The following is a 17,082-nucleotide window of genomic DNA, read 5'->3' on the forward strand; positions in this document are numbered from 1 at the left end:
GGCGTGACGTCACGCAGAGTGATGTCACGCCATGCCGCGTGACGTCACGGAGAGGCGAAGCAGGCCCGTAGCGGCTCTGGGGGGGGGGAGCCCTCCGGCCGGCTGTGGGGAGCGGGGCTCGGCCTGCCCCGAGCGGGCCCCCGGGCTGCGGCATCCGGAATGCTTAAAGTTTTCTCTAAAAAGCGTTTAAATTTGTAAAATTAAAAAAATAAAACGTTGATGTAACAGAGGCTGTGCGAGCTGCCGGAGTCGGGGCGGTTCTAACTGTTAGCGAGGGGTAAGCGTGCCGAGCGAGTGCCCTCGGCTGGGAAATAGGAATTAAAGGTGGTATCGCTTAAATCGCGTTTGGTTTTCTCGGGGTCCAAACCCAGCGCTGGGCTGCTCGGCCGGAGCCAACGGCACACAGTGCGCGAGGGCCGCGGGATGGATCAGCGGGGCGTCCCGAGGAATCGTGCCCTTCGGGGCTGACACGCGTCCCCGCAGCGGGAAAGGCGGCGTATGGGAGGTCTGGGGAGCTCTGGGCCAGGTCCCGAGGCACTGAGCACATCGGCGACAAGTGGCGTGGCCAGCTGCGGGGTCCCCCAGGGGGCTGGGTGATGGCTGCCGGCAGCCTTGGCCGCAGGTCTGACTTCTCAGCTCTTCCCCGTTGTCTCCTGTTGGGCAGAAACGGGAGAAAACCACCGACAGCTGAATGTACCCCAAAATGGCAGCCGGACTGCCCGCGTGCAGCCTGTGCTGCTCCTCGGTGGCTCGAAGGGAAACGTAACGCTCGTCGGCAACCGCTGGCACCGGTAACCCCCAGGTGTTGATATGTACAAACGCAGGCTCAACTGCGATTTTGGCTGCTGATGGATGGCGCAGCGACCAAAAAAGACGAGGTAACGTTGTGGGGGCCCCAGCTCAGGGTACGCCCAAGCTGCTACACCTCGGGGGCAGCTTTCCAACAGTTTTGGCCACGTTTGATCCACCAGCACCAAAAAAAAACGCTCGAGACCTCGCGGTTCTACCGGGCGGCTTCAAAACGAGCTGGGGCGAAAAAAGGGGAAAAAAAAAAAAAACAAAAGTATGAGGGGTTCGGGGCTGCCGGCTGCACGGGCGGCTCCTGCCCATGCCAGCCCCGGGAGGAGGACAACGAAGGGCTGCGGGAGCTGAGGCCTTGCACGGGGCGGGGGGGCGAGCCAAGCCGTGCCGTGCCGAGCCGAGCCGTGCTAACCCAAGCCGTGCCGTGCCGAGCCGTGCCAAGCGGTGCCGCTGCCGCAGCCCATGCGCAGTCCCCGCCCCGGCTCGCTGCGGTCACTTCCTGCAGCTGGGCCCGGCCGTGCCCGGCGCCCCGGCCTCCGGCGGCCTCGGCGGGCGGCAGCGGGTGCGGGCGGAGCGGCGCTGGCGGCCGGGGGCGCCGGGCCCCGGCTGCGGTAGGTGCCGGGGGAACGGGGGCGGGCGGGCGGGACGCGGCGGGCCCCGGCCCCGCACAGGGGGTGTGTGGGGGGGGGTTCAGCGCAGGGTTTGGTGTGGTTCGGGTGTTTGTGGGGTTCGGCGCCCGTCCCTGCGTTCCTTTTGTGCTCGTTTTATGGGGTGTTCGCTAGCTGTGTGTCCGTGCCGGGCGTTAGTGCTCACCTCGCGGTTATGTCGGGGCGGCGGATACCGGGCATTTTTTTTTTTTTTTCGCTTAGGATCTGCCACTGAGACCGCAAGGCACGCAACTTTGCAGAGGTACCTGCTAGGATGCCAGCAGTGGCACCGTGGCTTCAGAGACCCTGCTGGGCTAGGACATGGCAATGCCCGCTGTCTCCGGGGCCCCAGTACATATCACCATCAGCGGAGGGTCAGCAGGCCCTGTGCATTAACATAGGGCTGTGTATGGTGTGCATTTGCTTTAATGCGCTGTATTGAATCCCTGCAACACCGTAAAGCTCCCCCAGGCTGTGCTCATGGCACCGAGCCCGCTGGAGTTCAAGGAGCGTTCTCAGACACATGCTCCGATATTTGGGTGGCCCTGCATGCAGCCAGGAGTTGGAGTTGATGACCCTTGTGGGTCCCTTCCAGCTCAGGATATTCCATGAATCTGTAAAATGACCGTGTCTTTCAGGGTAAATTCTGCAGGTGGCCAAAGGTAAACTTTCTGGCAAAGAGGTTAAGTGATGGCAGTGTTATGAGATAGTGTTTCCTGTCCTGGAAAAAAACTAACAATTTTTTCAATTTTTCTTAATTTCTAACTAGTTTTCTAAAACTAATTCCAGTGAGAACACTCCTCTTTGTGTGGATATCTCATTGTGAGTTACATCTACGGCTAAGGAAGGTCATATAGTGTATGTGCCTGCTCAGAATTAAGACGACATCAATTCTTTCCCCAGACCTGTGTTGTCCCCCAGACAGCTGGGGACACGCTCCCCGTTAGCTGTTCCACCAGCAGCACCTAGATGCTACCACCCTGTGGCACTCAGGGCAAGGAGGCCGAGTCTCCTCCTTCGGTGCCCTCTTTGGGCTGCCCCAACCTGAAGGAGCAGGAGAGGAGCGTACCTGTCCTTTGCACCCACCTGCGGACAACTGGCACAGGGTGGAATTATGTCCTAGCCCATGCAACGTGTAGGAGGAGGCATGGCTGTGATGTAAGAGATGCTGTGGTGAGGCAGAATGCCTCCCCCGCTCGGCCTGGAGAGCTGCAGGTCCTTACCCTGCCTGGGGCTGCAGCGTTTTGTGCACAAGGCTTTCAGGAGGGAGGTTCATTGATCGTTTGCTCTTTGGTAAGGGTAAAAATTTTGCAGCTTTTCATGTGAACGGAAAGGAGGAGTCAAAGTGTTCCTGTTAACTTCTGCACAGGTGTCTGTAGTGACCAGCAGTGATGTGTTAAAGGGACATGTAAATAAGTAGAATTTGAATGCTTTTTTTTTTTTTTTTCCCTTTAAATAATGTTCAGACAAAAGAAGTGAACGAAATTTGAGCAGTTTCAATGATGGAAGATCGCCATGAGAAGAACATCAGAGTTGCATATGCAAAGTCAAGAAGTTCTAATTCTAAAATTGCCCATGCAGCCTTAATTTTATCTTCAGACTACTCTTTACTTTGAGAAACAATAAACGGCCTTATAAATAAAGATTTTTCTAAGAGTATTACGTTATATCTTTTCCCCTGTGGATGCATATCCTATAGCAGTGTCCTATCTTTTGCCTGACAAATCTCATCCATGCCAGATACGTATGGAAGATGCAGCAGGCACTCATGCATAATTAAGTGGATGGATTCCGATCGCCATTTACTGTAGATCGCTTTATATTCTTCTCTGAAGTATTTAGCTATAATTTACTCCCTTTTTAAGGAAGAGGCCCACTATGGTATTGAAGCAGAACTCTGATGGTATTGCTTAGCTGCTTGCATAGCTGATGTAAGATGCCTTGATAGACCTGTGGTATGATCCATTTAACCATCTACAGTATGAACTAATTCCATCAATAGCCCCACTGAAATTGATTAGACAGAGTACTAGTTGAGCAAACTAAAGATAGCAAAATCTTTTTCCATAATTCTGTTTAGCCAGGAAAACCTATGCTGAAAGTTGGAGAGAAGTTAGGTGACAGTACAGAATTTACACTGCTGATGAATGATTTACACCACGCTGTTCCTGTATTTCCTCTTCTTCATGATGGATTTCATTTTATCATGTTTCAATCAGTTTTCATAAACTTCTTTTTGATTTTATTTTTATGGTCACCTTTTGGTTCACGTTAGGTTCATGCTCTCCTGGAATTTCAGTGTCTTGACAACGGAGGGCTATCTAAAAACACAGAAACTTCTCGTAGCTATATTACTAACTTAAAAGCTTGTTCCCAAGATAATGTGTGCTCTTTCTTTTCTTCTTCTATGTTTTTCCTTTTTCTTACCTTTAGTTGCTAATAGTAATGGAACTTTATCCAATCTTGTATTATTTAAAAATCTGGTTTTAGAGGTAAAGATTTCAGAAATGCTTTTGTCACTTGAGTGCTTTAGTCCAACTATTTTTTTTCCCTAATAGTATATAGACCTCTCTGGAGCCAGACTTTCAAAGGTAATAGAGTATCTAAAAATGCAGTCATCAACTAGGATTTTCCAGAGCTTGAATGTAGCAAGGTATTTATCTCCTGCTAATTTTAGCAGATTGAAAATCCCAGAAGTTATCCTAGATAAATGCTATCTGCTTCTCCAGGTTCCTAAATGACCTTGAAGTCAAATTCTGTTCTCAAAAGTGACTCAGGATCAAAGTTCCTAGGTGGCATTTCATCTACCTTTCCCGTAATTTTACAGAAGCCTCTTAATTTTAAAATGTAGATGTGGCTCACTATTTGCTTAAACAAACAAAGCCCACAGCGTAAACATGGTTGCTACCAATGCGGTCTTAGCTGGAAGTGATCTGCGGAGACCCAAGATAATGCTTCTCTCTACCCCAGTGTAACAGTGAACAGGATTTGTTATGATAAGAAGCTAATAAGACATTAACAGAAGTAGCTGTGCCTTGATTTACAGTATCGCTGCTCCGCATTATTCTGGGAATGTTCATCCCGGGCTTTAGATGTGATTTATAAACTTTAATTAAATAAGCCTGTGAGAACCCCTTGTTGGAAATGTAGGGCTAGTTCTAAGAACTTGAATTAACTGAGAAATAATTGAATAAAGGTTAATATGGGATAAGCTCTCTATTCTTGCAGAAGGAGGTACAGCTTTAAATGTTGCATAGGTTGTAGTTAGTAAAGGAAATGCAGAGAAATAGCTCAAGGTCATTCAACAAGACCACGGAAGAGCTGGGAAGAGAACCGTTGGGGGATGGCTGGGTACAGCAAGGTGTTCTCGAGTCACTTAGTACTCCTCTGCTTTTGGTTGACTTACATGAGAAAAGTTAACTTTAGAATATTTTTCCTCAGGAAGGTCTTTGTGAGTATTTGGGGGGTGTATTCTGTGTGTAGATGTATTCTATATCTGTCTATGTAAAATAAATGTTCTTTGAAATATTTGTGTTCTTTTTCTTTTTAAGTCATCAAGTAGTGGTAATAAATCGCAGTGTTTGTTTAGGCCTTAGAGCATAAGCTTCTCCTTAGGCTGTCAGAAAAGGACGTGGCTGACGGTTGCATCCCTCTGTTAGCAGTTGTATCCCTCTGAAACCGCAGCTTTATGTGCTGTGCGTGTTGGAGGTCGCATCTTCTAGCAGTCACGGAGTGGTGGGGTGGGCATGCTGGGGAGGGTTTGGCTCTGGGTCAGGTCCTGTGAGCTCTTAGGAATCTTCACGCCTCCGGGAACGTGCCACAGGGTACTAAAAGCTATATTTCAGGCTTCGGTCCTCTTTTTGTATTCATAATTTCCTAATCTTGCTCTGGTTATCTGGGATGCTGCTGTTCCTGTGAGTGCTACAAGTTGCCTTTATACCTGCTTGGCATTGTGAAAAGGCATAAAGGAGAGGCAGAGAAGTTACAGAAGGTATCCCCTGGGTTGTCGCTGTTCCTGTTAGTACGATGTGTTTCAGCAGTTGTGTTTCTCTGGTCTAGATCTGAAGAGGACTCCTCATCCTTCAGACGTAGCATGCCCACAGTCTTCCTGGCCAATGATTCTTTTACAGCAAGCAGGACTTCTTCCTCATCCTGAGAAGCCTCCATCTCTTCCTATGTCAGTGGCTACAAGGCCCAGAGCCACCTCACCGCTGTCCCCACCCAAACCTCTCGGACTGGGGCCTTCCCTTCACCACGCACAAGACGAAGAGCTTGCAAAGGTGGTGGAGCAGGACCCTATGCTGGAGGAACTATGTAAGCCTCTGTGCTGTAAGCTTTGCAATGTCACCCTGAATTCAGCACAACAAGCCCAGGCTCACTACCAGGTAAGCAGAGCGGCGGGGGGCACAGCTTGAATGTAGCGGTAGCGCAGCTGTGGTAGCACAGAGCTCAGCATGGGTTCATGCCTGAGGACTAATTCAGCTGCTCCAGTGGGTTTCGAGCGCAGTATTGAGGTGGCTGCACACTAGCATCTTCGTTTGAGTTAGCTCATCTGAAGCTACCTCTGATACAGCTAGAGCTTTCGTTTAAGGTGCCATCACGGGACCGACTTCAAAGTCTTTGCCCGCAGGGACAGAGAAGTACTACAAGATGGCCTGGCTGGAAAGGCAGACACGTCCTTTTCCTTTGTTTTGTGTGACCTCTTTTCCACCCCTGCACCCTACCAATAAAATTGAACTTCTGTTTCCACAAGCATGATTTTGTAAGGCCTGGATAGATGTTTTCTGGTGGATCTAGCTGTGCCTTTAGGAAAGGAGGCTGCTGCCATGTGCTCATCACTGCCTCTTTCCCGAGGCTGTGTGCACCACTGGTCTGCTGGAAGGGCTATATATTTAAACTCTCATCTGCTTTGGACAGCACCAGCTGGGTCAGCTTAAAACAAATAAAATTTTCTTAAGCTGGTCTGGTTGGTTTGTCTGAAATAGGTTAGGGACTGTTTGCATATGTTTCTTTTCTGACATTGAATACATTGTGGTCTTACATCACTCCGTTCTACTGGTAGCCTGTCTGCCTAGTGTGTTTGTGTGGGATGTGGAGCCAGTAACTTTCTTCACCAGCAAGCACAAGAGAGTGGTTGTCCATATCCTCAGGACTTCAGGCCCAGACCTCAGGTTTGCTGTTGGCCCTGAAAAAGTGCTGTCCCGACATTGAAGGGGTAGGTTGAATTGGTGTTACAATTTAACATCTGATTTCTGCAGTATTTCTGTCACGAGGGGACAAAAGTTACAGTTAAAAAGTTGTAACCTGTGTTTATACATAGGTCTTACTATATATCCAAAATATATATACATACTCTCATATACCTCTCTCAGATTTTTGAAACACCAAAAAGAACTACAACACATATTTTCCAAGAGAAAATGAAATATGAGGCAGAAGGTTTTTTTTTAGAAATTCAGTCCCATGTTTGAAATCATGCTTGAAATCTCATGAAAAGAAAGGTGTATGTTTGCGTGTGTTCAGGCTTATGAAGAAAACTATGTAAAGCAGTTAGCGCTTTATGTCTAAAATACAAAATACTGTTTTAGATGAAATGGAAACAGATTGATGAACTAATTGTAACCTTACGGGATTCAGAAGATTGGTTGAAAATTAGGCCTAAAATGCTAGCTGATGAACATTTTGGAGAAAAGGGAAGGATGCTAGCATCTCCTAAAATCAGAGCTGCTGTTTTCCAAGTGACAGCTCATTTACCTGAGGTGCCATCTTCATGGCCGCTTTTTCCTTTCTGTCTCTGGCTCTGCTTGCTTTCAGTGTAAGATTCTATTATTGGGACAGTGATTAATTCTAGTTCTCTTTCCAGGGTAAAAACCATAGTAAGAAACTCCGAAATTACTATGCTGCCAATAGCTGTCCGGCACCTGCCAGGATGAGTAATGCAGTTGAGCCTGCCCCGCCTCAGGTTGTCTCCCTTCCAGCTCAGGTAAGGCATGGGAAGGTGACTGAGATCATGCTGCTTGCTTCTGACCTAACCCCCAATAAGGATAACCGGATCTCACGCCTGGAGAATTAATGCAAGAGTTTGGAAAGAATTTTCCTCTTGATGGCACAGGAAGGTGGACGTGGCTTGTTGAGAGCTGTTTGCTTTCCTCTGAAGAAGCAGATACTGACTATGGAAGTTTGATGTGCTGCTGATTAAAGTTGTTTAAAAGCAGGTGTAAAACAGCATTTTCAGAGCAGCACTTGGACATGAGGGTGTGGCATCCACCCTGCACAATCATCCCTCCATTGCGTGAGTGAAGCAAACATGGAAAAAGTGCTTAGGTGCTCCTCCACACATTGCCCAGGGCTGTTGTCTAATTCCTCTTTTGTTGCTCCTTTTGCAGTGGTTATTCCTGTGTGTAGGGTGAGTGGATGGATGGGTCTCTCTGTGATCCAGATTCATTTGATCTCAGGCACGTTAGAAGCAAAAGAGATGATTTTTTACTTTTGCTTGTAGAGTTCACCACTTCTGATTGCTGTGGGGTGTAGCAGCTAACCTGTCTCTTGCACGTGAATGTGCAGGGAACCACAGCTGGGCTGCAGGGATCAAAGCTGTGCCTGCCACCTCCAAAAACATTCGTCTCTGTTGTCTGTACAAAAGCAAAAAGCATTTGCAGTAAGTGGCAGGTTGCTACATGTGCTGTTGGAGCCGCCAGAGGGAGACTCAGTCCCGTGTAAAATGACTTTGCGGCTCAGGGAGCTGAATCAAGGTCTCGAGAGGGCTTTGGGTCCTGTCCTAGGTAGTGGGATGCGGGTGATGCACCCGCTAGGGTGTCTGATGCTTCTTGCACTGGACAGAATGGTCCACGGCAATAAAAAGGCCACTTTGGGGCCGTACGAGGATTCATGTTGTAACTTATGAGTCAGAATTGTGTGTGTGTGTGTCTGTAAGCTTGCAGTTTCAAAAGAGAGCGGACTTGGCAAGTGCTGCAGTGACAGGGCCGTGTGAATCACTGCTGCTGCGCTGTTTGCGGAGCGCTTTTGTCTGGATGACACACAAACACTGAGGAGAGCTGGTTGCTGCCCCAGTCAGCGTGCCTGGCTGACTGGAAAGGCAGGGTACCGATCAAACGGCCGGGTCCTTCCTCGGAAATCATGGTCCAGGTGTCCTCGTACCTGAAGGGTAAGGTTCAGAGGTCTGGCAACTGTGCTATTGCCTGTGTCTCCTAGTGTGGTCAGGGAACTGTGGAGAGATGGGGTACGCTGGAAACAGGAGAGAGGAGCACTGTTACATTTCTGGGAGCGTGAGCCTTCCTCGGTATGAAAGTCACTATTAATTGCGTATATCTCAGGGAATTTTGGGGTTCTCTGGAAGGACGAGGCAGAGAAAACTAAGTTCTCCTTGTAAGAACAGTTTGGGGAGCACCGAGAATGTCCTAATCCATACGGTCTAATTCCAGCGCTCTGACAAACACGCTACTGGTCTCAGTCCCCGTGATTCAAGGCTTTCAGAGATTTAACCTTCCTGTGTTTCACATGCTGTCTCTCCCTTTGCTGCTAGATGGGATCCAGTAAACCGGGTGGCCGAGTGATCTTGGCCACAGAGAATGATTACTGCAAGCTTTGTGATGCTTCGTTTAGTTCTCCGGCTGTGGCGCAGGCTCACTACCAAGGGAAAAATCATGCCAAACGGCTGCGCCTTGCAGAAGCACAGAATAATTCATTCTCGTAGGTATTGTTCAACTTCACGCTCAGGCTGAAAGCATGTGGCAGTGTCTCTGGCAGTCGTTTTACTCAGAAAACTCTGAATTGCAGTTGTTCATATCTGTTTAATCTTCAGGGATGCATCGGAACTAGGCAAACGGAGGACAAGGAAAGAAGGGAATGAATATAAGATGATGCAGAACAGAAGAAATATGTATACAGTTCAAAACAACACAGGTAATCGGGAGCTTGCATCTGTTTTAGTCTATAGTTGGAATTATAATGCTAATACTAAGCAGTTTTTCTTCTGTTTCTGAGCTCTTTTCTAGCAGAGACAGGTTGTGAAAGGAGCTGGTTCTAGCTCTGATCCTTCATGTCTGCATCTATCTTCCCAGCTGCTAAAGTTACTTTGTTCCGTCAGCCTGCTTGTTAGTTTGGTTTCTCAGTTTGTAACTTAATTTACCATCTGCTGGTCTGTAAGGCTGCTCTGACTGGAGACAATTTTCCTGCTTTATTTCCTTGGCCAGTGGCCAGGTGCTTTGACTCCTCCTGTAGCACATCAACCTGTAGGTTGATGTGTAGGTGCACTCCTCTGTCCTGAATGAGAGAGCACGTTAGCCTCCCTCCAAGAGCCCATCCTCAGGTGTTAGATACTAACTTTGCCTCTTTACTATAATTTAAAGCATGTTTTGTAGTGTCCAGCCCAGTATCTCTTTCTCTTTTTCGTTTTAAGTTATGTTACGAGCATGTTAGCTGAAACCCTGCTTCCTGGTGAAGCTTGGTTTAATCCTGTCATTCTAACCACTGGCATTTGGAAAAAGGTATGTCTCTTAAAATTCTATTAAAAATCATTTTGTGATAATTTTAAACTGAGATAGGCAGGTTATTCTAATCGAAAGACTGCTCTATTCTGGAATTGGATGGTTTAAGAAAAATAATTGGCTCATTACTTAAATAATTGGACTCCTAATATTCTAAGACTCTATTGATTCTTCATAAAACTGGAGCGCTAGGTCCACTCTCCTGCTTTGGAAAATAGCAGCGAGTACTGCTGCCCTGTGTGCACTGCTCCCTGTAAGTCTGGATCTCAGTGGAGAAGTCATGGAAAAATGAATTCACTCTAATCAGTTAAAGAAGCTGATCTTTGGCTGCTTTTTAAATATTTGTCGGACTTGGAAGTTGTCAGTGAGCGGTGTCAAGCTTTTCTTTTTGTAGATAAGTAAGCTTTTCGGTTGTTTCCTCAGGTCCCTACTTCAATCCCCGCTCACGGCAGAGGATTCCTCGGGATTTGGCCATGTGCGTCACCCCCAGCGGCCAGTTCTACTGCTCCATGTGCAACGCCGGGGCCAGCGAGGAGATGGAATTCAGGCAGCACTTAGAAAGCAAACAGCATAAAAGCAAGGTGTCCGAACAGCGGTACAGAAATGAAATGGAGAACCTAGGCTATGTACAATGACGCGCCGCCCTCGGTAGTAGTTTGCAAATAGAGCAGCTTGTCTCTCGCCTGCTGTTTGCCACATGCCCTGCTTTGTGCTCCATTTGATAGGAGCATGCTCTCGAGCTATACATGTAACACCTGCAAACTTAATGGTATGGTTAGATTTTTTTTCTGTCATAGTTGGCAGGATGACGCTGTGCAGGACATGAAGTGTTTTTGATGTTTGTTTGCTAGTTATCTAAGGCTCTTCGTTGTGTTGAGTGGCTGGGGGGACTTTGTCTTCTCCCCGGCCTTCTGCATGAATATGCAAAGACCAAGAAGTGCTGGGAACTTCTGTGGTTCCACCATGCAGGTGAACCATGTGCAAAGCCCGCTCCCCTCTTTGTGCGCCGCAGAGCAGTGCTACCGAATGTCTCCCTGCAGCAGAGTGAATCTCTGGGCAGCTTGTAAAAGAGGGGTAGGAATGGGGCCTGTGAATGTCCGAGTTAGGGGTGTACTTGTCCACAAATTGCTGCTTGTGGCCCTCATTACAGCCTGCACTAAGTTCTTTCCACATGCCTGTAAAAAGGCTACGCACACCTCTCCATCTTGGAGGGTCTTGCCTCTTACCCATTTCTCTGTGATGCAGATTTCATTCTGAAGATCTGACAGTAGATGCCAGCTGGTAAGCCACATCCAGAAATGTTCTTCTACCAAACAGTTAACAATGAAAATGGATTTTTGGCATTGTTGGCTGGGTACCTTAATGCACCGTGGGTGTAGCTCATCTCCCTGAAGAGAGCCTGTGGGGGTTTCAGTGACTTAATGCAGTGAATCGAAAAGCAAACCTGTTCAGGTGAGATGTGCTGTGCTCTGATTCCGCGTTAGCCAGGGTAGGGTTAGGGGTAGGTTGCAAGGAGCTGTTGGCTGTAATTTCTTTGCATAGTGATGTAGAAGAGAGTGAGTGTTAGTGTTTGGTGCACAGCTCTGTTCCTTGGGAGAGCAGGGCTGCCAGGACCCCGGGAAGCAGATGTCAGTGTGTCCCACTTCCATGCCATTCCCTCGACAAAGCCCACTGGGTGTTAAAGAAGAGAGGTAAAATGTTCCTTTGAACTAGGGCTACCAATATTGGATAAACTTTTTCCCCTCTTTCTCTTCCCATCTCAAACTGGGTTTTGATTCCATTCCTTGATGTGAACTTCACTGTTTTAGGGACCATAAAAATCCAAAGTTAGGTAGGATGTAAATGTCAGGGGTAATGATTGTTTGAGTAAGAGCTTTTTGGCCATGCAGAAGTATTAATGAAACTTGTTAATCAACTTTTTAAATGTCAACAAAGGGTGTGTGTCTGTTTTGGTGTTCCTCAGTGGAAGTGGAAAGGGGATAAAGAACAGAAGTAGGGCTGACATTTTTCTACTCATTTAGGTAGATGTGAAGCTGTGACTGGAATCCAGTTCACAGTTTTTCTATAGCATTGGCTCCAGTGGCAAGTGCAGCGTGTAGCTAACCTCTCCTGGACCTGATTCCCACTGTGCTGCTATAGCTGTACGCTGGTATAGCTTCATCGACTTCAGTGGCAGGTGCAGGGAGGGAGTAGAGGAAGCATCATGCCTTGACTCTCGCTCCTCTTTAGGCGGATTGAATTAGATGTAGCTCCATTGGTTTCAGTAGCATTTTACCAGAGATAAATTGTACCTAGTGCATGATGTTGAAGGTAACCCTGCCCCTTCCCCCCCCACACCTGTTTTTGCCATTCTGATCCTGCTTCTTGCATTCCAGAAGGATTTTCTGCTTGCCTTAAAAAAAGAAAAATGACTCAACAAACAAAAAATCCAGATAGTTTTTAATAATCTTTCTAGTCCACTTCAAAAAGGCTTGTCTCACTTGGCTGCTCAAAAGAGAAGGCTGCTCCCCAGAAACTGTGTGGTGTTCTCTCTACCTACTTGAGCGTGAGCTATCCATGCAACCTTAACCCAGCCTTCCTAAATCCAGGCAGGGTGAGCTCTTGCAAAAAGAAAAAAAAGCAACCCTCTGCATCGTTCCAGGCTGATTCTTGCTACGTGAATACGGGCAGGGCAATGGACACCCTTTTGAATGGGATTCCCTCCCCTCCATTGTGCAAAGCCCAATTTTGTGGGCTTTGTGCACTGGAGCACATTAGAAGGTAGGAAGGAGAACAGGTGTCCAGGTTGAAAAGCACTCACAGGGCAGTTTTCACAGCCACTAAGTCTGTTTCTCCAGTGCTGTCCTGCCCCTGGCTCAGCTTCTTTGCAACCTTGAAGACCATTCCCCTTGCAAAAGTCTCCCGTCAGCCTTTACCCCTCATCCTTTACAGTCAAAGGGCTGGTTTTCTCTTTGTGTTCTGTCTGTTTTTTCTTAGTCTGACACCACTGCGAAGGGACAGAAGGAGCTGGGTGAGCCATACCACAAGTGTGTTTGACCAGCATGGTCCCTGCATTGTGGTTAAACGTCCCTCTTGCTGTAAATTAAAGCGTGGTATTTTCCCACATTCAGGCGGCAGCACGTGGGACGCGGATGGCCGAGCTTGCGGGCTGTTCCCCTGCAAGTGGGTCTGGTTTTGAGGAATGGCTCGAGTCTCCCCCGAACAGAGACACCTAGCTGGTTTGTTTTTTTCACAGGAAAACAAGCAGTGAGTGTCGTCATCCTGAGAATTTCAAAGCGGCGGGTTGTGTAGCAGGCGTAAAGCAGGTAGTGGGACCCCAGCGGCAGGAGAAGGACGGGTTTGCGAAGCGGGAGGAAAGCAGCTGAGGATTAATTGCTTTGCCCCAGCCCTCTGTTGTGGCCCTTCTCTGCGAGTGACCAAAGCTTGCCTCTCCCTTTCCAGCACTGCTTAATGGTTTGTGTTCTTCCCACTCTCCCTCCAGCACAGAAAATTGTTGACTACAAAGAGAAAACACCTCACCCCTCTAATATCTGTAGGGTTCGAGCCAATCCAAACTCATACTTTTCAGCATGAGAAGCGGGGTGGATCCTGGTTTTATTTTTTCGTGAAAGCTGTTCTCCAAATCAGCAGTCAGAAGGCATATTGAAAACATGTCCTGGCAAAATCCTATTAGTCATAGGTGGGACGGGGAGAATAGCATACCGCTGTAGTACCGTTTTCCAGACTCAGTCAGTCTTTTTCTCAAGTTAGTCAAAGTACCAAACTCAAGAAATAGGACTTCTGTGAAACTGTCACGTTGGCCAGTAGGTTAATGACCTTTGCTGCTAGAAACAAAATATAAATCAATGTGTTCATATTTATTTTACTGCGCTGACCACTAATTGACTTGTTGATATTTAAGGCGTTATTATGTAGGTTGTTTTTGTTTGAATAGAGAACTCTACATCGCACTTTGCTTTTGGATCAGAAATGATATTTATTGTATTTGTGAAAATGTTTTCCCTCCCTTGTTATGTATTTTTTTTCTTTCCCTTGATGCAAAAACCTTGTCCCCCTAAAAAAAAAAAACACAAACAAAAAACCAACGCAACCTACAGATTTTCTTTGTTCCTTTTCATGCCAAACAAATTTGGAATTTCCATGCAGCTCTTTCTTAAATGTCCATTTGAAGGTTTTTTTTTCTTTTTTTTTTTTTTTCCCCCTCCAGTGGTTCCTTTGGTAACTTGGGATGATATTTTTAGAGACATGTGAAGTTTGTACTACATTTAAGCATTTCTTTTAAGGCAAGGAAGTAAACTGTGGAATCCATGTATTTGTGAGAAGTATGAAAATGATACTATTTTGTTTGTATTAAGCAAGCTGCATTAGCTGTCATTTCGCATTCTGCACTAATGGGAAAACGTGTTAGAATCTTGCCTAACGTTGCTCTATTTTTGACTTTTTGCTTTTTTTGGTATACATCAAAAAGAACCCTGAAAACTTCTGTGGAGTTGCTTACAATGGTCATCAGTGTAACGAAACGCATTTTTTTATATAAGGCTTCTTGTCTTTTTTCCTTTTCTAGGTGCTCATTATAGGGCATTCGAAGGGAAAGCTATCGCCATGGCATGGGTTCATATTTTGGCTTACTAATGCATGAAGTCCTTTTGCTACATGACTTAAGTAATGCTCTTGCTGTAACCAATGGAAATCTTGCCCAAGTCTGGAGTAAATGAAATACCCTAGCTAAATATATTATGTTGGCTAGGGCCAGGGAAAATACATTGCTAAAAACTGTGTCTTTTACTTCTGTGTTTGGGTTACAAAACTCTTAAGGTTATGCTTTTTTTTTGAGGAATGTGTATCTTGTTCTGTAAGGATTTGGTCCTGCTCCATCTAAAATAGTTTGAAGTACGTTGACTTTAGCCGACTAGGAGCAAGCCATGAAACCCTTCAGGAATTTCATACTGCTGATGTTTTCTCATGTGCTTTTTTTTTTTTTTTTTTTTTTTAATTTTACAACCATGCGTACAAGGATGCTCTGGATGAGAAGGACATCTGTTGCCAATTATGGAAAACCAAATGTCAGGGTTTCTAAAGGATTAACAGACAAAAAAAAGAATGGACCTGGTTTCTTTGAAGTTAGTGGCTAAGCTCCTGTTTTGAGCTGGGCCAGTTTCTTTGCTATTTGCATGAAGTTGGAAGTGAAGATAAAATCCACTTGCAAATAAATGTGGTCAAACAGTAGTTTGGGGAATCTCTCCTTTAAAAAAGTATCACGATTAAAATCTTTATCTTTTTATCTAAAGTATCTGCAGATACAGGCAGGACTGTGGATTTTTATTTTTATTTTTATTTTTTTTTTAATAAAATCGGTTTTCAGTCTGTATTTTGCAGGGGAGGAATGACTTGATTTAATTTCCTTCTGCATCTGTCCAGCAACATCGTTTGCAAGTGCTTTGAACGTGTTTCATCTAGAGCTGCCTTGTCAGGTTGGTTTTGTACATTTGTCCTTCTTTTGTTTATGTTGTACTGATCCCCCTGAGGGAATAGTTGATGAAACTGATTTTTTTCTTCAATATATAATAAATCATCTTGCTCTTATCGTTGTACAGCCTTAGTGTTTGGTTTTGCTGCTGCTTGTGATATGGCTGGACTATGCATGACTGAATTGATTTCAGCCTAGCATTGAGATGGAGCTACGTGAGTAATATGTTTTAATACACTGATAAAGGAGTACGGCCTTGTGCAGGAGCTGTTACTCTACAGGGGGGTCAGGGTACTTTCAACTGTTCCTGAAAGCCAGCTGAGGGCTGAGGTCTCCCCCTGAGCTGTGTTGGTTTCAGGAGGGTTGAGATGGGAACTAGTAGGTATGGGAAGGATCTTTTTCGTGCTGTACTTTCCCCTAGAGTAGACATCACAAGCTCTGGAACAGCCCCAGGCTGGACTTGCAACTCTTAACTGTTAAAATGTGGGGACAAGCTGAGCCTGATACTTGTATTTGCACATTTTTTTGTCAGTATGCTCTTTTCCACTTTCATTACTTGAGGGCTCTAGAAGAGCATATGCCTATGCAGCTCAAATGACTTTCCAAACAGGAAAAACATCCTGAACTGGAGCCTTAAAACAGAGAAGATCTGGGGTCTGCTAGGTTGAGCTCAGGTGAGAGAAAAACCTTGTTTTTGCTCAGAGCTCAGCCATGCAGTGAGTAGAGTGAGCTGTTGGCCTCAAGGGCAGCACCTAAGGGTACAGACGGCTGCTGCAGCACAGCTCTGAGTGTAGACGCCACTGTCTGAACAGGGACAAATACCTGCACTCCCGTGTCCTTTGTTATTCATGGGACTGGGTGGCTGCAGCCAGTAGTGGCACCATGGTGAAATTATCTTGATTTAGTATTTTGTGGGCTGGGAGCTGCCCGAGCACTTAGGCCACTTCTGTGATAACAATCAAATGCAGGAGCTTTTACGCGTTCTCATTTATAGTAAATAGGGTCATAAAAAACGTATAAGTAGAGCTTTATGTTAAATCTGACCCCGGTCCTTCATTGTCTTGTGTTCAAGTGGACTCTGTTACTTTCAGTCATTTTAGGAACCAGAGAATAACAAGCCTCTACAGAGCAGCATATCCCCGTTATGGGATGTTAAAGTGCTGCCTTAAATCACAAGATATTTTTTAATACTTACACATGGTAATTGCATTCTGTAGTAATTCCATGGCAATTTGGTTTGGTCAAACCTTAGTGACGTGCAGAGACACCTGGGCAAGCTAATTCAGAATCACAGGCATTTGTGAAATTATGCAGCAAATAAAATAATACAAAAATGAAAATCTAAGACTGATTGTATAATTTAAAAGCATAAATAACTCTTCTGCTTCTCCAGTTACCCTCGTATCTAAGGAATCTGTTTTAGTTGTCTTGCAATATTTTACAGCTGAGGAAGGGAAATTTGGAAAAAATAAGTGATTCATCCAGAAAGTCTGTGGCTGAAAAGGAGGATTGAACCTGAGGCCTTTAAATATCAGGGAGTACTGACCCTGCCACTTCTCCATTCAGCCTCCCTCTTCACAAGCTGACGAAAACGACTGGATTTTTAAAACAGTTTGATTAAGAACTGTTTGATTTTCATTTTTTTATATATATCATGGCT

At 45.9% G+C, this 17,082-nt stretch overlaps 1 protein-coding gene across 2 annotated transcripts; it reads left to right on the top strand.

Annotated features, from left to right (window-relative positions):
* Nucleotides 1–50: 50 nt before the first annotated feature.
* Nucleotides 51–16,756, top strand: ZMAT3 (zinc finger matrin-type 3). Of its 2 annotated transcripts, XR_014588122.1 has the most exons (7): nucleotides 51–1,412; nucleotides 5,508–5,833; nucleotides 7,312–7,431; nucleotides 8,992–9,158; nucleotides 9,271–9,371; nucleotides 10,379–15,426; nucleotides 15,550–16,756. XR_014588122.1 is itself a non-coding variant. In XM_083848641.1 (6 exons), the coding sequence occupies exons 1-6, from the start codon at nucleotides 1,109–1,111 to the stop codon at nucleotides 10,588–10,590; spliced, it is 1,230 nt and encodes a 409-aa protein (XP_083704767.1). In that variant the 5' UTR covers nucleotides 51–1,108; the 3' UTR covers nucleotides 10,591–15,541. The 2 variants fall into 2 exon arrangements, 1 of the variants encoding a protein (XP_083704767.1); XM_083848641.1 differs by lacking the exon at nucleotides 15,550–16,756 and having other exon boundaries at nucleotides 10,379–15,541.
* Nucleotides 16,757–17,082: the final 326 nt, after the last annotated feature.

The sequence above is a fragment of the Anser anser genome, assembly GCF_964211835.1.
Source record: "Anser anser genome assembly, chromosome: 9".
Taxonomy (NCBI): Eukaryota; Metazoa; Chordata; class Aves; order Anseriformes; family Anatidae; genus Anser; species Anser anser.